The 17851-nt window shown below is 38.0% G+C and overlaps 2 protein-coding genes across 3 annotated transcripts; both read right to left on the reverse strand.

Annotated features, from left to right (window-relative positions):
• Window positions 1-2: 2 nt before the first annotated feature.
• Window positions 3-7769, reverse strand: LOC121385537 (methylsterol monooxygenase 1-like; the record flags this gene model as incomplete). Its single annotated transcript, XM_041516246.1, has 5 exons — window positions 7504-7769; window positions 6557-6634; window positions 5467-5538; window positions 3763-3839; window positions 3-126 (listed from the first exon to the last, which is right to left on the reverse strand). Coding segments are annotated over exons 1-5 (519 nt in total), but the record flags the coding sequence as incomplete, so codon positions are not given.
• Window positions 7770-12796: 5027 nt separating this feature from the next.
• LOC121385406 (translin-like) lies at window positions 12797-17400 on the reverse strand. Of its 2 annotated transcripts, none has more exons than XM_041516076.1 (2): window positions 15110-15576; window positions 12797-14396 (listed from the first exon to the last, which is right to left on the reverse strand). In XM_041516076.1, the coding sequence occupies exons 1-2, from the start codon at window positions 15224-15226 to the stop codon at window positions 14166-14168; spliced, it is 348 nt and encodes a 115-aa protein (XP_041372010.1). In that variant the 5' UTR covers window positions 15227-15576; the 3' UTR covers window positions 12797-14165. The 2 variants fall into 2 exon arrangements, 1 of the variants encoding a protein (XP_041372010.1); XR_005959537.1 differs by having other exon boundaries at window positions 14259-14396; window positions 15110-17400.
• Window positions 17401-17851: the final 451 nt, after the last annotated feature.

Consider the following 17851-nt stretch of genomic DNA (forward strand, 5'->3'; position numbering starts at 1 on the left):
TGGAAGTTGTGGTGAAGCTTGTGGATGTATTTGTAAATCCTCCTGTCGTGCAGCGCCCAGTGCAGGAAGTAGTGCCACGTGTCCTCTATCACCGCACAGCCAAACACTCGCAACCCAATGTCCCACCTGGACAAAGAAATAATCAACAAACACTTGTATTGCTATGTCCCACCACGTGTCCTCTATCACCGCACAGCCAAACACTCACAACCCAATGTCCCACCTGGACAAAGAAATAATCAACAAACACTTGTAATGCTGTCTCACCTACACAAAGACATCAACAAACACTTGTAATGCTATGTCTCACCTACACAAAGACATCAACAAACACTTGTAATGCTATGTCTCACCTACACAAAGACATCAACAAACACTTGTAACCCAATGTCCCACCTACACAAAGACATCAACAAACACTTGTAATCCAGTGTCTCACCTACACAAAGACATCAACAAACACTTGTAACCCAATGTCTCACCTACACAAAGACATCAACAAACACTTGTAATCCAATGTCTCACCTACACAAAGACATCAACAAACACTTGTAACCCAATGTCTCACCTACACAAAGACATCAACAAAGACATCAACAAACACTTGTAATCCAGTGTCTCACCTACACAAAGACATCAACAAACACTTGTAATCCAGTGTCTCACCTACACAAAGACATCAACAAACACTTGTAATCCAATGTCTCACCTACACAAAGACATCAACAAACACTTGTAATCCAATGTCTCACCTACACAAAGACATCAACAAACACTTGTAATCCAATGTCCCACCTACACAAAGACATCAACAAAGACATCAACAAACATCAACAAACACTTGTAATCCAGTGTCCCACCTACACAAAGACATCAACAAACACTTGTAATCCAGTGTCTCACCTACACAAAGACATCAACAAACACTTGTAATCCAGTGTCTCACCTACACAAAGACATCAACAAACACTTGTAACCCAGTGTCTCACCTACACAAAGACATCAACAAACACTTGTAACCCAGTGTCTCACCTACACAAAGACATCAACAAACACTTGTAACCCAGTGTCTCACCTACACAAAGACATCAACAAACACTTGTAATCCAGTGTCTCACCTACACAAAGACATCAACAAACACTTGTAATCCAGTGTCCCACCTACACAAAGACATCAACAAACACTTGTAATCCAGTGTCCCACCTACACAAAGACATCAACAAACACTTGTAATCCAGTGTCTCACCTACACAAAGACATCAACAAACACTTGTAATCCAGTGTCCCACCTACACAAAGACATCAACAAACACTTGTAACCCAGTGTCCCACCTACACAAAGACATCAACAAACACTTGTAACCCAGTGTCCCACCTACACAAAGACATCAACAAACACTTGTAACCCAGTGTCTCACCTACACAAAGACATCAACAAACACTTGTAACCCAGTGTCTCACCTACACAAAGACATCAACAAACACTTGTAATCCAGTGTCCCACCTACACAAAGACATCAACAAACACTTGTAACCCAGTGTCCCACCTACACAAAGACATCAACAAACACTTGTAACCCAGTGTCCCACCTACACAAAGACATCAACAAACACTTGTAACCCAGTGTCCCACCTACACAAAGACATCAACAAACACTTGTAATCCAGTGTCTCACCTACACAAAGACATCAACAAACACTTGTAACCCAGTGTCCCACCTACACAAAGACATCAACAAACACTTGTAATCCAGTGTCCCACCTACACAAAGACATCAACAAACACTTGTAACCCAGTGTCTCACCTACACAAAGACATCAACAAACACTTGTAACCCAGTGTCCCACCTACACAAAGACATCAACAAACACTTGTAATCCAGTGTCCCACCTACACAAAGACATCAACAAACACTTGTAACCCAATGTCTCACCTACACAAAGACATCAACAAACACTTGTAATCCAGTGTCCCACCTACACAAAGACATCAACAAACACTTGTAATCCAGTGTCCCACCTACACAAAGACATCAACAAACACTTGTAACCCAATGTCTCACCTACACAAAGACATCAACAAACACTTGTAATCCAATGTCCCACCTACACAAAGACATCAACAAAGACATCAACAAACATCAACAAACACTTGTAATCCAATGTCTCACCTACACAAAGACATCAACAAACACTTGTAATCCAATGTCCCACCTACACAAAGACATCAACAAACACTTGTAATCCAATGTCCCACCTACACAAAGACATCAACAAAGACATCAACAAACACTTGTAATCCAATGTCTCACCTACACAAAGACATCAACAAACACTTGTAATCCAATGTCTCACCTACACAAAGACATCAACAAAGACATCAACAAACATCAACAAACACTTGTAATCCAATGTCTCACCTACACAAAGACATCAACAAACACTTGTAATCCAATGTCTCACCTACACAAAGACATCAACAAACACTTGTAATCCAATGTCTCACCTACACAAAGACATCAACAAACACTTGTAATCCAGTGTCCCACCTACACAAAGACATCAACAAACACTTGTAATCCAGTGTCCCACCTACACAAAGACATCAACAAACACTTGTAACCCAATGTCTCACCTACACAAAGACATCAACAAACACTTGTAATCCAGTGTCCCACCTACACAAAGACATCAACAAACACTTGTAATCCAATGTCTCACCTACACAAAGACATCAACAAACACTTGTAATCCAGTGTCCCACCTACACAAAGACATCAACAAACACTTGTAACCCAATGTCTCACCTACACAAAGACATCAACAAACACTTGTAATCCAGTGTCCCACCTACACAAAGACATCAACAAACACTTGTAATCCAATGTCCCACCTACACAAAGACATCAACAAAGACATCAACAAACATCAACAAACACTTGTAATCCAATGTCTCACCTACACAAAGACATCAACAAACACTTGTAATCCAATGTCCCACCTACACAAAGACATCAACAAACACTTGTAATCCAATGTCCCACCTACACAAAGACATCAACAAAGACATCAACAAACACTTGTAATCCAATGTCTCACCTACACAAAGACATCAACAAACACTTGTAATCCAATGTCTCACCTACACAAAGACATCAACAAAGACATCAACAAACATCAACAAACACTTGTAATCCAATGTCTCACCTACACAAAGACATCAACAAACACTTGTAATCCAATGTCTCACCTACACAAAGACATCAACAAACACTTGTAATCCAATGTCTCACCTACACAAAGACATCAACAAACACTTGTAATCCAGTGTCCCACCTACACAAAGACATCAACAAACACTTGTAATCCAGTGTCCCACCTACACAAAGACATCAACAAACACTTGTAACCCAATGTCTCACCTACACAAAGACATCAACAAACACTTGTAATCCAATGTCCCACCTACACCTACCTATTGGGAAATAGCCCAATGCACCCAATGACAGTTATCAATTCTAGACTGATCGATCGCTCATCAAACAAGCACTTTACCACTGGGATACATCCCGCCCCACCCACCTAGACAAAGAAATCAACAGTGAAACACTTTATCACAATATTCCACCAATGCAAAGAAATCAACTAGCACATGTAAAGAAATATTCTACTAAAACAATTAAGCACATTTCTGACCAGCTGACGTCTCTTTCAGCCTATTCCATTATAACATAATATATTTAAGCAAACTGAATACCTACCATGCTGGCATGTGGTCCCAATCATACGGGATGTTGAAAAACTCCGTGAAGTAGTATGTACCAGTTATCATGGGCAGCTGAAATGACAGTAACATATACATCAGTGCTGGGAATCAGCTGGAATGTTATCATCATCTGTCTGCACTAACTACTAGTAATCAAAGGACATAAATTATAACTGAAGTACCTTTCTCCATACGACAGTTTAAAGTTTCTTTCATTTAACACCATAAAAAGTACAGTGATTTATTAATCATCGGCTACTGAATGTCAAACATTTGGTAATTTTGACAGTCATTTTATTTACGGTTATATGGCATCGGACATATGGTTAAGGACCACACAGATATTGAGGTAGGAAACCCGCTGTCGCCACTTCATGGGCTACTCTTTTCGATTAGCAGCAAGGGATCTTTTATATGCACCATCCCACAGACAGGATAGTACATACCACAGCCTTTGTTACACCAGTTGTGGAGTACTGGCTGGAACAAGAAATAGCCCAATGGGTTCACAGACGGGGATCGATCCCAGCCCCACAGCGCATCAAGCGAACGCTTTACCACTAGGCTACGTCCTACCCCCTAGTCTTAGAGACAAAATCCACTACATTTTTTCATTAGTAGTGCTCAAGGGATCTTTAAATATCTGGATCGGACTTCATGAAAACATTGTTGCACCTACGTGTTTGTCCTGCATATATACTTTAGTCTATGTAATTTCTAATGTAATGTTCCATGACTTTTACAAAATGTTCATTGGGTTATAGTAAAAGAGGCCATTAAAAATGTATATAAAATGAAAAAATATACGACCGGGACCCCACCCACACCTCATTATCATTGTATTTCTATATCATATGAAAAAGTAAAATAAACCCATATTGTATTAAAGTAAAAAAAAGTGTATCACACAGTATGCTAGTGAAATAAATTAACTTTAATCAAACAATTTTTTATCCCATTATATTCCTTCCTTTCAGTTTCCTCCTGCTTAATCACTTAAACACAAACAAAATGGGTATATTAATAAGATTTTATTTCATGTTTGTTAAATTACAATACAGATTCATAACGGTACAATTATTGGGTAGAAAACAAAACGAATGACCCTTAAAATTATGTAAACTTAAACCAATGACTGTCAGGTTTTTTTGTTTATAATTGATACCTGAAAAATGAACCCACAAGTCATCGACCCCCAAACTGAATTTCCCATTGAGAGCCTCGAGTCAGTGTTGTGTGTGTATTCACCTAGATACAGAAATGACTCAACATCACATGTGGTGTTACGTCACGGCTCAAAATAGGAATTAAATTATGGCCTGATGTAAAAAAAAAATGTTAAAACTTTAAAGATAGCAGGTGAAAAGCAATATATCCTACAAAGAAAAAATAAATAAATGGACTGCTGGAAATAAAGACAGCACAAGGCGAATGGAGGGTTTGGAATATTGAAAGGAAGATTAGGACCGCTTTAAAATATGAGTTACAAGCTAAATAGCAACGTGGGATGATCCTACCTATATCTGTGTCTTGAAAAGAATAACCTGCAATTTTGTTTTGTAGTTTCAGCAGGTGAATTTTTATTTCACCTGTTAGATCTAAACATTTTAAAACTGCTTTTCGTAGGCTGCTATTTTGAGCCCTGTAATGGACTGCTTTTCCGAAGCTGCTATTTCATCCACTGTCCGTGTGTACTCACCTGGATACAGAAATGACTGAACATGAGCAGCTTGAAACATTTCCATTGTTTATCAAAGGTTTCCGGTCTATCCTGAAACAAGCAACAACATTCAGAGTCAAGCAGGCTGAAAATTTAGCACGATTTGGTGCTTCCGCAAATCCCATATTTTCAGTTGGAAACTTAAGATTATGGAGATGGAATCTCTCAAAATATCTATATTAAATAATTTTTATGATTATGGCAGAATCATAAAACCCCCAACCCCAAACAATTCAAATGCTGGTATCAAATCTAGCCGATGCCCCAAATCAGGAGAGCACCATGTTCGTAACAAGACATAATAAAGCAGAATTATGAAAGTCGAGTGCAGAAACCACTGTTCATCTTTGCGTGAACATGAGAAGTGAGAGAAACTAATTGCCTGTCATGGAGAAGCTAAAGTTAAAAAGTTTGTTTTGTTTAACAAAACCACTAGAGCACATTGATTAATTAATCATCCGCTATTGGATGTCAATCATTTGGTAATTTTGACTCGCAGTCATCATAGAAAATCTGCTACATTTTGCCATTAGTAGCAAGGGATCTTTTATATGCACTTTTGCACACAGGATAGCACATACCACGACCTTTGACCAGTTGTGGTCATAAAGAAGCATGCTGGTAGACCGTTTCAAGGTGTCTACATACATTCTCTCCATGAAGATATTATTCAATGTCAAATTGCAAGTTATTTTAGGCTAAGTATGGCTCTGGATTGGCATTGTATTTAATTTCTATCGAACTTATCTAGAAAAAAACATATGCTCCCATGCAACCAGTTCTGTACTTTTTTGTGGCGACGTATAAGGGCGTCGGGTTTCTTTGTGACACGTTGGTACTGGTTAACAATATGACTGGACTCGAGAAAAATCAAACTAAAGCTTGTGGCATCAGAATGAGGAATAAAAGTGTATTTTAGACACAGTAGCTTGCTACTATTTGGTTGTCGACAACTGCCAAAGCATTACATAAGACTTTCCTCTAGCCTTACCCCACATATCAATAAGGAGTAGGGCTGGAAGTGACTCGAGCTAATAAGAACTAACTGAAGCAAGGTCTTGGTACTTACTGGCTGTATCTTAAATTTTCTCATGAACGGCATGAATTGGAAGAGAAATGCAGGCAAACATGCTGCGAAGTACACAAACTGAAAAAAAAGAAGATATATATATTATATATATATAGATAAATTAAAATAAATTTACCACGAAAGAAGGTCTTTAAATATATATATATATTTATTTATTTTTTTTGTAATAAGGCAGATTCCCTCTTCCCATCTGTTTGAAATAAGACAAACCCTCAATTTATTCAACATGTGATACTCGAGATTCATACTGAATTTGAAACTGGATTGTAACCCTCATATTAGTCATAATCATATTCTTAACTAAATAATAATTAAAAAAAACCCATCCAGGGCCAGCTTTGGGTGAGCAAAACAATTCGCCAATTTGTCTATTAAATAAAAAAAAATTGCTGAAATTGTCAGTTATTTTCTTTAAAAATGTCAATTATTACATGTAATTATTCCGCCAAACTAAAATAAAATTTGCCAACTGCTTTCAAAATTCGCAATTGGCGAATTTGGCGCATGCCAGAGCTAGCCCGAACCCCCCAACAAAGTTTCAGATTGCCAAAATGACCATTAATTATTTCATAATTTACTTTGTAATAGATTTTCTTTTAAAATTTGATTTTGATGAAATTAAAAAAAAAAAAAATTGATATGCATGCAATGGAATTCAGCACTAATTAAAACAGTTGATGTCAATTCATAAAGCTCATTTAAATCATGTTAGAATTTGCTTACTAGTCTAGCTCAACAACAGTTAGGCTACTACATCACTGAATTTTCATCCTGAAGACCAGTGGTCCCCTGGTTCGATCCCTAGCTTCAACTTCCAAGGCTTCATTTGGGAGTTTCGTTTGATGCACTTTGGAAAATAGATGCTACTTTATTATTTTAATACGGTTAAGTGATAAATTTAATTAGTATTATTTTAGAATACTTGCCTCGTGTACAATAAGAGATCCCCATGTCGCAATCTGAAACTTTGTGTAGTTTTCGTTCATAGAATTCCACGCATCTCGGAACGGCGCTTTCAGCGGATTTTCTGGCAAATATTCATTTGCCAAATACAACGGAGCAATAATTTCAGGAATACTTGTTGCGTTCTGCATATTGGGATACAAAATTACCTGGACCTTTTTTCACAAAAAACAAAATATATCTAACAGTAACATGCAATAATCTAACAACAAAAATCTCCCTACTCTCAGCTGATATCTGTTTGACAGTTGGGTTAGTTATATGGATTTTGATTGGTTAGAAATAGAAAGGTCTTTTATTACGTGCATTTTGATTGGCTGCTAACAGTGGCCTGATGGAGACCCCATCACGTTTGTCGAGAGAGGTGATCGCCGGCACGTTTCTAACTTCAATCATTAATCTAGCTTAACAACTGCGTAATCCGCGAAAATAGCGATACAAATCAATATTTAATAAATTTAGCGTCAACCATTTCTCCAAATGGTTATCTACATTCATTATTATTGTCTATCATAATTATGACGTCACAGTTGGGAATATCCCTTTTTTTTTTACTAACTTAAAGATACAGTTATGTCACGTACAAATATAGTACATATTTACTTTACATAGATAATAATTTGCAATAAATGTCATACAAATTAAGTTATTGTGAATTTTGTTTTGTTTTTGTTATATATTTTTTTTAATTGTCCCCAGAAACATAAGCAAGGTCAAGGTTGGGGCCTTGAATCATTGCTGTACATGGTATTATTGTATATACATACACGATACATAATTAAAGCTATACACTCGTATATAAAGCACTTATTAAACAATATGTGTATACATATGCATGTGCGTGTGTGTGAGAGCGATAGAGAGAGGGTGGGGGCGGGGGGGGGGGGGGGGCAGACGGACAGATAGACAGACAGACAGACACGGACGTGTGGAGTAACAGGGATGAAGCCGAAGATAGACGAAAGGGAACATAAACGGTGCGAGCCGTATGCACACATACATAGTATTCAATATTAAGATGAAACAGATAGGCTTAACATGATACTGTAAAACAGGATATTACCAATGCAAAAGCCTTACTTAACTGAAGGGGAAATATTCTGGAGACTAGGAAGAAGAGTACTAGAAATAGAAACAAAGTGAGAGAAGAAGAAGGAGAAGAAGGAGAAGAAGAAGAAAAAAAACTTTCTTGAAAGATAAATAAGATCAATGCGATCTTAAAAAGAAAAGAAATTATAGAAAGTCGAGATACGTTTTCCGAACTGGCGATATTTTGCACAAAAGTATGTTTATTAGCTTATTCGTATATTTTGTTATTAATAAGTTCATACATGAATTTATACAATTTGTTTGAGGAACTGCTGCCAAGGTTCCCACTGATTATCAAAGTCTTTATACAGGCAATTTTTTATAAAATAAATATTTTTCAATCTGTATTTTATCAATAATGAATCTTAGCATTGCGTTTTTATTTAATCTGATCTTTTGTAATTTCGTTCTATATATATAATACTTAATATTAATGAACCAATTAATAAAACAATGCTTTTTTGTTATGATACCAAATAAAACCATGTTTTTATCCAACTGAAATTGTTCACCTTTTTTTAATGCCCATTCTTCTACTGCTTTCCATAGGACAGTAACTTTAGAGCACTCATAAAATAAGTGTTCCAGTGTTTCTGGCATAAGATGGCAAAAATCGCAAATATTAGAATCAACATATTTTATTTTATTTTGAAATATATTTGTAGCTATTATCCTGTGTAACATTTTATACTGCCACCATAATAAAGATGGGTCTTTAATAGTTTTTAATGGTAGAGCATAATACTTTCCCCATACTTGTGAAGTGAAGTCAAACCCCAATACTGAATATAATTTTTGGGACGTAGGAACTATTGTAGTGCGATTTAATATTGGGTATATTTGCTTACTTAGGTTTGTATCTTTTAAAAATAGTTTTATTTTAAATGGAAGAATCGGGTTGCAAACAGTGTTAAAACTTTGGTTGTTTGATTTTGTTGTTTTACAAATATATAATTTAATGGCTCTGATTAAAGAAGCATATTCTAAAAAATTGGATTGTACTTGATATTTTGTTATGGAAGTATTGTAATTCATTAATGTCCCATTTTCGTCTATTAGATCTTGAATAAATATTATGCCTTTTTGCAAATACTTCATGTAAATAAAAGGTTTGCTGGGTTTTTTTTTAATTTTGCTATTGTACCAAATGTTTAGGCTCATTACATCTTCATTATTATCAGGCGTTTCTTTCTGTTGAATGGTAAGCCAGCTTTGTAACACATCTTTCCAAAAATTATTTTTAATTGTTGTTATTTTTAGCTGAATGTAATAATCTCCATATTTAATCATATTTGCTGTCGTTAAACCTGTTACAGCTTGGAAAAGATGTGTCCATTTCGAGTCTGATATTAGAAGTCTTCTTAACCAAGTAGCTTTTAACGCAGTTGTAAAATTTCTAATGTTTAGCATTTTGATGCCTCCATTTACATAGTCTTGCATTAGTACTTCTCTTTTGACTTTTTCTGGTTTGTTTTGCCAAATAAAATTAAAAAACATTTTAGTTATTTGTTTTGTTACTTGATCTGGTACATTTGGTAAAGCAATTAATAAATGTGTTATTTTTGAAATTATTAAGGTCTTGATAACAACGACGCGACCCAGTGGAGTTAATTTTCTAGTGGACCATTGTTTTAACAGTCTTTTCATCTCCATTAAATTTAATGATGACAGTTTAAAATATATTGTAGAACTTGTGACAATACAACTTCAAATTAAAAACACAGGTATCCCAAACAATGCCACATGGGAAAGGGCATACTAGAGTTAAATATACATGTATAATAATAAAGATAATATAACTACATTACCCCAACCTAGTGATATCGTTTGTGAGTACCGGGAGATCTATGTCTCACCACAGTGCAAAATGACATAACAGACTGAGCCCATATTGATATCCATCGGGACTATGGTACACATAAATCATAATTATTAATTATGTATGAATATTTTTTCTTCAAAATAAGTTTAAATGTACCAATCTTTAAAATGTTTAGCATAGGAGCATATCAGACAATTTCTCGCTCCAGCCAGTGTGCCATATCAAAGGCCATAGTATGTGCTATCCTGTCTATGATATGATATGGTGTATATAAAAGATCCCTTGCTATTAATGGAAAAATATTGCGAGTTTCCTTTCTTAAGACTATGTCAAAATTACTAAATGTTTGATATCCAATATCCGATGACTAATATGTCAATGTGCTCTAGTGGTGTTGTTAAACAAATTTCTTCATATTATATATTGTGACACCTGCAGAGACTTGAAATGTCAATATTCGTAAATGTTTAAAGGAACTACCCAAAGTAGTCAGCCCTAGCAAGACTTCTGTTGGTTTTAGGCAATATACAAGGGGATCTATCTCATGGTCCATTCCTTGACGTGGTGAGGTAGCTTGCATGTCTCAATGACTCGGAGAGCTATGCCAGCTGGAGCATCAGCTCCTGGTAGGGTCACCCAAGCTGGACTGGTCAAAGGGTAGAGACTAGACTAATATAGACCGGACAGACAGAGGACGTGAGTCATGAAAGACAACTGTCTACAAGTTCTAAGCAAACTCCAAAATCAAAACTGGGCTGGAGAGGCGCAAAATCCTCGTAAGGAAACTCTCCTAGGAGAAGGAAAACTCCAAACTCAAACCAAGTCCACTGAAGTCGGGAGTACAGAAGCTATGCATAAGCACAAGTGTCAGACCGATAACATCTCTGGTTCAATTAAAACACAGTCTGCTTGTATGTCGTATAAACTTTTTTGCACTTTTTTGTAGGCAAAATAAGAAGTGTTTTTCCACAAAGTCAACCAACACACAACAATATAGTAACCAAGGCACCCCCTGCCCCCCATTTTTTTTTTGCTTTTCGTTTATTATTTGTTTTGGGTTTTTTGAAGGGTGTGGTGCTGCATGACCACCCTCCTTTAATTTTCACCCAGCGAGAACACTGCATTTGCACTGCAATTTTGAGATAATACTGTAACTTTAAATTAAGAAAATTGTGTTATGCAATAAAAAGCTGAAATCAGATTACCCCCCCCCCCTCCCCCAAACAACTAAAAATCACATCTGAACAGGTGGCAATAGAACACAGTAAAATGTGAGGGGGGAGGGGATGTAGCCCAGTGGTAAAATACTCGTTTGATGCACAATCAGTTTAGGAAGGAAAAAGGAAATCTTTTATTTAACAATGCACTCAATGCATTTTACCGGCCTCGGTGGCGGCGTGGTTAGCCATCGGTCTACAGGCTGGTAGGTACTGGGTTCGGATCCCAGTCGAGGCATGGGGTTTTTAATCCAGATACCAACTCCAAACCCTGAGTGAGTGCTCCGCAAGGCTCAATGGGTAGATGTAAACCACTTGCACCGACCAGTGATTCATAACTGGTTCAACAAAGGACATGGTTTGTGCTATCCTGCCTGTGGGAAGCGCAAATAAAAGATCCCTTGCTGCCTGTCGTAAAAAAGTAGCCTATGTGGCGACAGCGGGTTTCCTGTCAAAATCTGTGGTCCTTGACCATATGTCTGACGCCGTATAACCGTAAATAAAATGTGTTGAGTGCGTCATTAAATAAAACATTTCTTCAATGTATTTTATTTACAGCTATATGGCATTGGACATATGGTTAAGGACCACACATATATTGAGAGGAAACCTGCTGTCACCACTTCATGGGATACTCTTTTCGATTAGCAGCAAAGGATCTTTTATATGCATCATCCCACAGACATGCTAGTACATACTACAGCCTTTGTTACACCAGTTGTGGAGCATTGGCTGGAGCGAGAAATAACCTAATGAGCTCACCAACGGGAATCGATCCCAGACCAACCTCGCATCAAGCGGGTGCTTTACCACTGGGCTATGTCCCGTTTTCCAATCGGTTTTGGATAGATCCACGGCATTGGGCTAGTTCTAGTTCCAGCCAGTGCTCCAAAATTGGTGTAGCATAGGCACATATGTACTATCCTGTCTGTGGGATGATGCATGTAAAAGATCTCTTGCTGTAGCTCATGGAATGAAGGCAGCAGGTTTCCTCTCTTATCATCTCAGTAGTCTTTATAAAAGATGCCATATAACCGTAGATAAAAAAATTTGGGGTGCATCGTTAAATAAAACATCTCTTTCTTCTCTCTTTTAGTAATATATGATTTAAAAAATAACCAATAAGAATTAGAAACAAAATATTTTATTTTATAAAATGTGGCTTATTACAAAAAGTACATGTATATACTATTTTCAAGGCAACATTAAAAAAAAAAAGTCAAGTCAAGCAGGGCTCACACTTTTCGTAGCTAAATTGGCCAATTCTGAATCCAAATGGCTACACTGTTCATTATTCGGGGAATAACGTATTACATAAATTAAATGTTTTCCTTTTTTTTTTCTTCTTCTTCTTCATGATTTTGAACTTTGTCAACAAGGTCTGGAATTAACAATTTGGAATGAAAGTGCTTTGTTTGACAGTGATTTCACATCAAATCATGTGTACATATTTAAAAAAAGCAAGCTACATAAGTGCATTTCATAACATTGTTCTGTGCACAGACAATTCGCTTTCTACAAGTAACTTGATTCAAACATGGTTTCTGATGTTATTCATAATCACAGTTTAATTTATGTATGTGCCAAAATCACATTATTATTATTATTATTATTATTATTCTGTGTCCTATCACCATTTGTACGCTGGATGCCATATATTTCCCACGTATATTAAAATTGCCACACAGTGATACAGAATCCCCAATTTGCTTCCTTACTGGAGTGAGATTACCTAAATCATGGGTAAAAATTTGAATTGGCTATGCTGAATTGAACATTGAATTGAAAATAGGCGTGGACATGCAACACAAACTATTGAACTTCAAAGATTGCAGAAACCCAGTTATTTTCAAACAAAATATCAATTATTACATGAAATTATTTTGCCAAATTAAAGTAAAAGTTTGCCGATTGGTTTTAAAATTTGCAACGGGTGAATTCGCCGAGTGCCAGAGCTATCCCTGTTTCTACTACTTTCAAAGAAAATAAGACATCCTGTAATGCATGGGGTATGGAGGGCCTTCCCAGAATGCATCTGTATTCCTCAATATTATAGTGTTTTTGTTAGAAATTTTTTTGGGGGTATGGTGTTGAATGCAACCAGTCAATTGGTGTATGGAGGGCCTTCCCAGAAAGAAAATGGGTTACATTTATGATTAGGGTTAAGAAAATCGTACAGTAATGATGAAAGTAATACATTTTGTCAAAAGGTTAAAAAAAAAATCTGCAAGAAATTTTGGGGATGGCGCCATACCCATTTTACCCTCTGGCAGAAACCCCGATATAAATTTCAGGTTAATTCAGAAATGGATGTTCTTAAGAAGTTTTTATTTTGTACCATTTTAGTTCAGCAAAGACACTCATGAATTTGAAACAGGATTCACCAAACTACTAACTGCATCACGTAAGCCCAGCTTAAACACACAAAAAAAGAAGAGTAAATACAATGTATAATGGTTATGAATAATTCACATCCAAAAAATATAGTCCAGCACTTTCATTCCTTCTTCAATGAAGAGTCTTCTGGTTTAAGTCCCCTAAGAGTAAGGTCATACACGACTTCTTCAACCTTTTTGAGGTCGTATTTGAGTGCGTCAAAGCGTTTTCGCAGATTATCATTTTTTAAATTGAGGAGTCTAAACCCCGAGTCCAGCTCTGCCACAAACGTAGAAATCCGCACCGGTCGGGAGTAGTCTCCTGCTGTCACCGAGTTGATCGCAAGTCGAGACTGTAAAGAAAACAAAACAACAGACATTAAAAATTACAAAACAAATCCTAAATTTTGCTATTGTTTACATGGTGTATGTTCCTGCACAAATCTCGCTTCACATTCCTTTGCCAGTTGTAGAGCAGGCCTATCCCAAGGCACTACATCTTAACTGCCGATAGTATTAATGGATGGTTGCAAGAGCCTGTTAATAGTTACAGAAACAGTCCCACAGCCATGGTAGCCAGACAAGACAGCAAAATATCAGAGAAAAGAATGTGGATATACAGCACTTTAAATGTTTTTCATTTAGGGCACGGCAAGTGTTGCTTTTGGTGTAGTAACAAAACTTAGGGTACAAAGGCAAACTGGAGGGACAGGGTGCATTTGTATGTGTGTGTGAGAAATGGAGAGTGGGAAGCGAGACACACACACACACACACACACACACACACACACACAGAGAGAGAGAGAGAGAGGACAGACAGACCGAGAGAGAGGGAGAGAGATATACAGAGAGAGTGATACAGACAGAGAGAGAGATACAGACAGACAGAGAGAAAAACAAGAGAGAAAATGGGAGGACAAAATTACAACATGCCACAACCATTTAAAATGTCATCCTCATGGGATAAATTAGATTAATCCAATTTCTAAAACTGGCACCAGAGCATAATTAACAATGACCATATCTATGCATAAAAAAATGAATCGCGTCCGAGTGTACGGCTCACCAGTTCCGTGGCAACTTGCAGCAAGCCCATCAGATAGTCATCCAGGTCTATGTGAAATCCATCGTCTCGTTTCACTTTTACTGAAATAACGCGAAGCATTAAAAGAAAATGAGACATTTATACACGCGTGAAATCCTTTAAAAAAATAAAGAGGCATTTTATGCACACGTGACCAATCCTTTATTAATATAATACGAGACATTTATGGAAATTATGCACATGTAACATCCTTAAACTAACTAGGCATTTTATGCAAATGGCAATGGAAAATCTTTTGTTAAGATATCTTGAGTCATTTATACATCTGGCAAATCCTTCACTGAAATAATATGATGATATTTACCTATATGGCAAACCGCTGAATGTCAAACTTGATCTGGCCATAACTCTGTTAAAAATTGGTAAATCCCCAATGAAAGTGAAACTGGAGAAAACTTGAGGTGTTTTCTCTTTTATAGATACATCACCTGTCCTCATAACTAGTGCATATTCCCTACGATTAGTAGACTGGTCCGAACATCCCAACAGCCAATGGGATGGCTTAAATTCTTCCACTGTGTACCCTTCCTGTTCCGGTCATGTGACTACAACTTCCTTCTTTTCCCTGAGCGAATCACACGGAGAACTGGAAGAGGGGAGGAAGGGTGGGAAATCATTCCATGAGGACAGGTGATGTATCTATAAAAGAGAAAACACCTAAGTTTTCTCCATTTCTTTTCAACATCACCTGTCCTCATAATTAGTGCAGCATTCAATAGATGGTGGCGGGTTCCATACTCCGAAGATGTACAAGTGTTCACCCCAACTGTGAGTGTGGAAGAAAAAACAAAAAAACCCAACCAAATTTAGCCCATCCTCCAAACGATGCATAACAACCAATATCCATGCTGTTAGTATTGACAGTGGGAAGGAAGCATCCGTCAGTGGTGTGGAGTAATGAAGTCGTGAAGCACGAAAAGGTCACAAATTCGTTCTCCAACAAGGAAGTTCTGAAAGGTGAGTAAGCGTCACCACCGCGGATGCAGGTGTTAGGTAACCATCCAACCAATAATTGTATACCAACGGAAACAAATATAGTAGAAGCATCCATCAGAACATAAACCAACAAAACCCCGATTTTTTCTTACTAGTAAAACGGTGGAGAAGTTAGTTCAATTAAGCCGTCGCTGAGTAGTATCAATGGTAGTGATTGTACGCTCAGGAATTTCCACCATTGTATGAGATTTGCCGAGACGAGATACCTTGAAGGGCACGTTAAACACTGAATAGGCATTAGAATGCCACGCAGGTAATGCCAAAGGGGAGGCCGTGTCAGCAAAAACCGCATCCAACTCTGTATTAACACCAGCGATCATCGTGCCCACAGCAAGAGATTTAATCACCACATCCTCTGGGGCTGCGTCGGTAACAATCATAGGTACCGGTCCCTTCCGGGTAGGCGCCGGTGATCGAGGTAGCGATGGTAGAAATCGTAAACAATGGATAAACAGTCTTTCATTGTCATATTATCCACGGTATCTGAATCATCCACAACGGAATCCTGTGGTTCATCCTCAGGGAAGTCCCGCAAAAGCCGAGCACAAGCATGCCGATCCGCCATACTTGAAGGACGCGGAGTTCGTGAACGGCCGTAACGGAAACCGGAGGGTGACCGTGAGGTATAATGCTGTATACTACGAGACCGATGACGGCGATGAGAATAATCCGTAGATCGTGGAGAACGGCTCCGTTCACGGCTGTGATGCCCAACAACAGGTGAAGTAGGTTGGTGATGATCCGCAGTGGAATCCCTAGGTGGACGAGACACCGTAGTATCCGTTGGTGTGGTAACCGTGGTCACCGTAGCGCACACCGTAGTAGACACTGGAGTTGAAACTGGTACCGTCACGGTAGCCGTAGGTCTAGTAGTGGCTTGTAGCGAAGCGATAGTTTCTTGAACCATACTGGGTAAGATAGACTTCAGCAATTCAGCCATAGACTCCAAAGTCGGCGTAACTGGAGGGGAAGCCGCCGAAACAGCATCCGATTTCCTACAGTGCTGAGCCAAGACCTTCAAGTAGTTGTCAAATTCAGTTGGTCCGAGAGGAAGACAGAGTAGACAACGTGATTCGACATCACAGGGTGACCGAGACCCGGGGCAGACGTCGTGCGGGTCTCCTCCCGCCATAAATTTCCTGCATTTGGTACAAGAACGCATGACTCTAGCAGAGCTAGTATCCGACATTCTCAATATTTATCTGTAATGAGAAAGCAAACACATAAAATTGCACAAATCCGGTAAACAAGAAGACGCCATTTTAAAATGGCGACCTACAGGGTAACCTGCACACATGGCAAAAAAATTATTTAAAGTGTAAATAACACTTAAACTAAAATGATTACAACCAAAATAATTGGAGAAAACTTGAGTGTTTTCTCTTTTATAGATACATTACCTGTCCTCAAACAAGTGCACCTCCCCCCCACGCAAGTGGTCTGGTCCGAACATCCCAACAGCCAATGGGATGGCCTAAATTCTTCTACTGTATACTGCTCTCTAGTTCCGGTCACATGACTGTAACTTCCTTCTTTTTCCATGAGCGCATCGCACGGAGAACAGGAAGCGGGGAGGCCCGGGCGGGATGAATCTTGAGGACAGGTAATGTATCTATAAAAGAGAAAACACTCAAGTTTTCTCCATTTCTATAGACATTACCTGTCCTCAAACAAGTGCAGCATTCAAAAGATGGTGGTGGGTGCCGA

Source organism: Gigantopelta aegis, chromosome 11, assembly GCF_016097555.1.
Source record: "Gigantopelta aegis isolate Gae_Host chromosome 11, Gae_host_genome, whole genome shotgun sequence".
Taxonomy (NCBI): domain Eukaryota; kingdom Metazoa; phylum Mollusca; class Gastropoda; order Neomphalida; family Peltospiridae; genus Gigantopelta; species Gigantopelta aegis.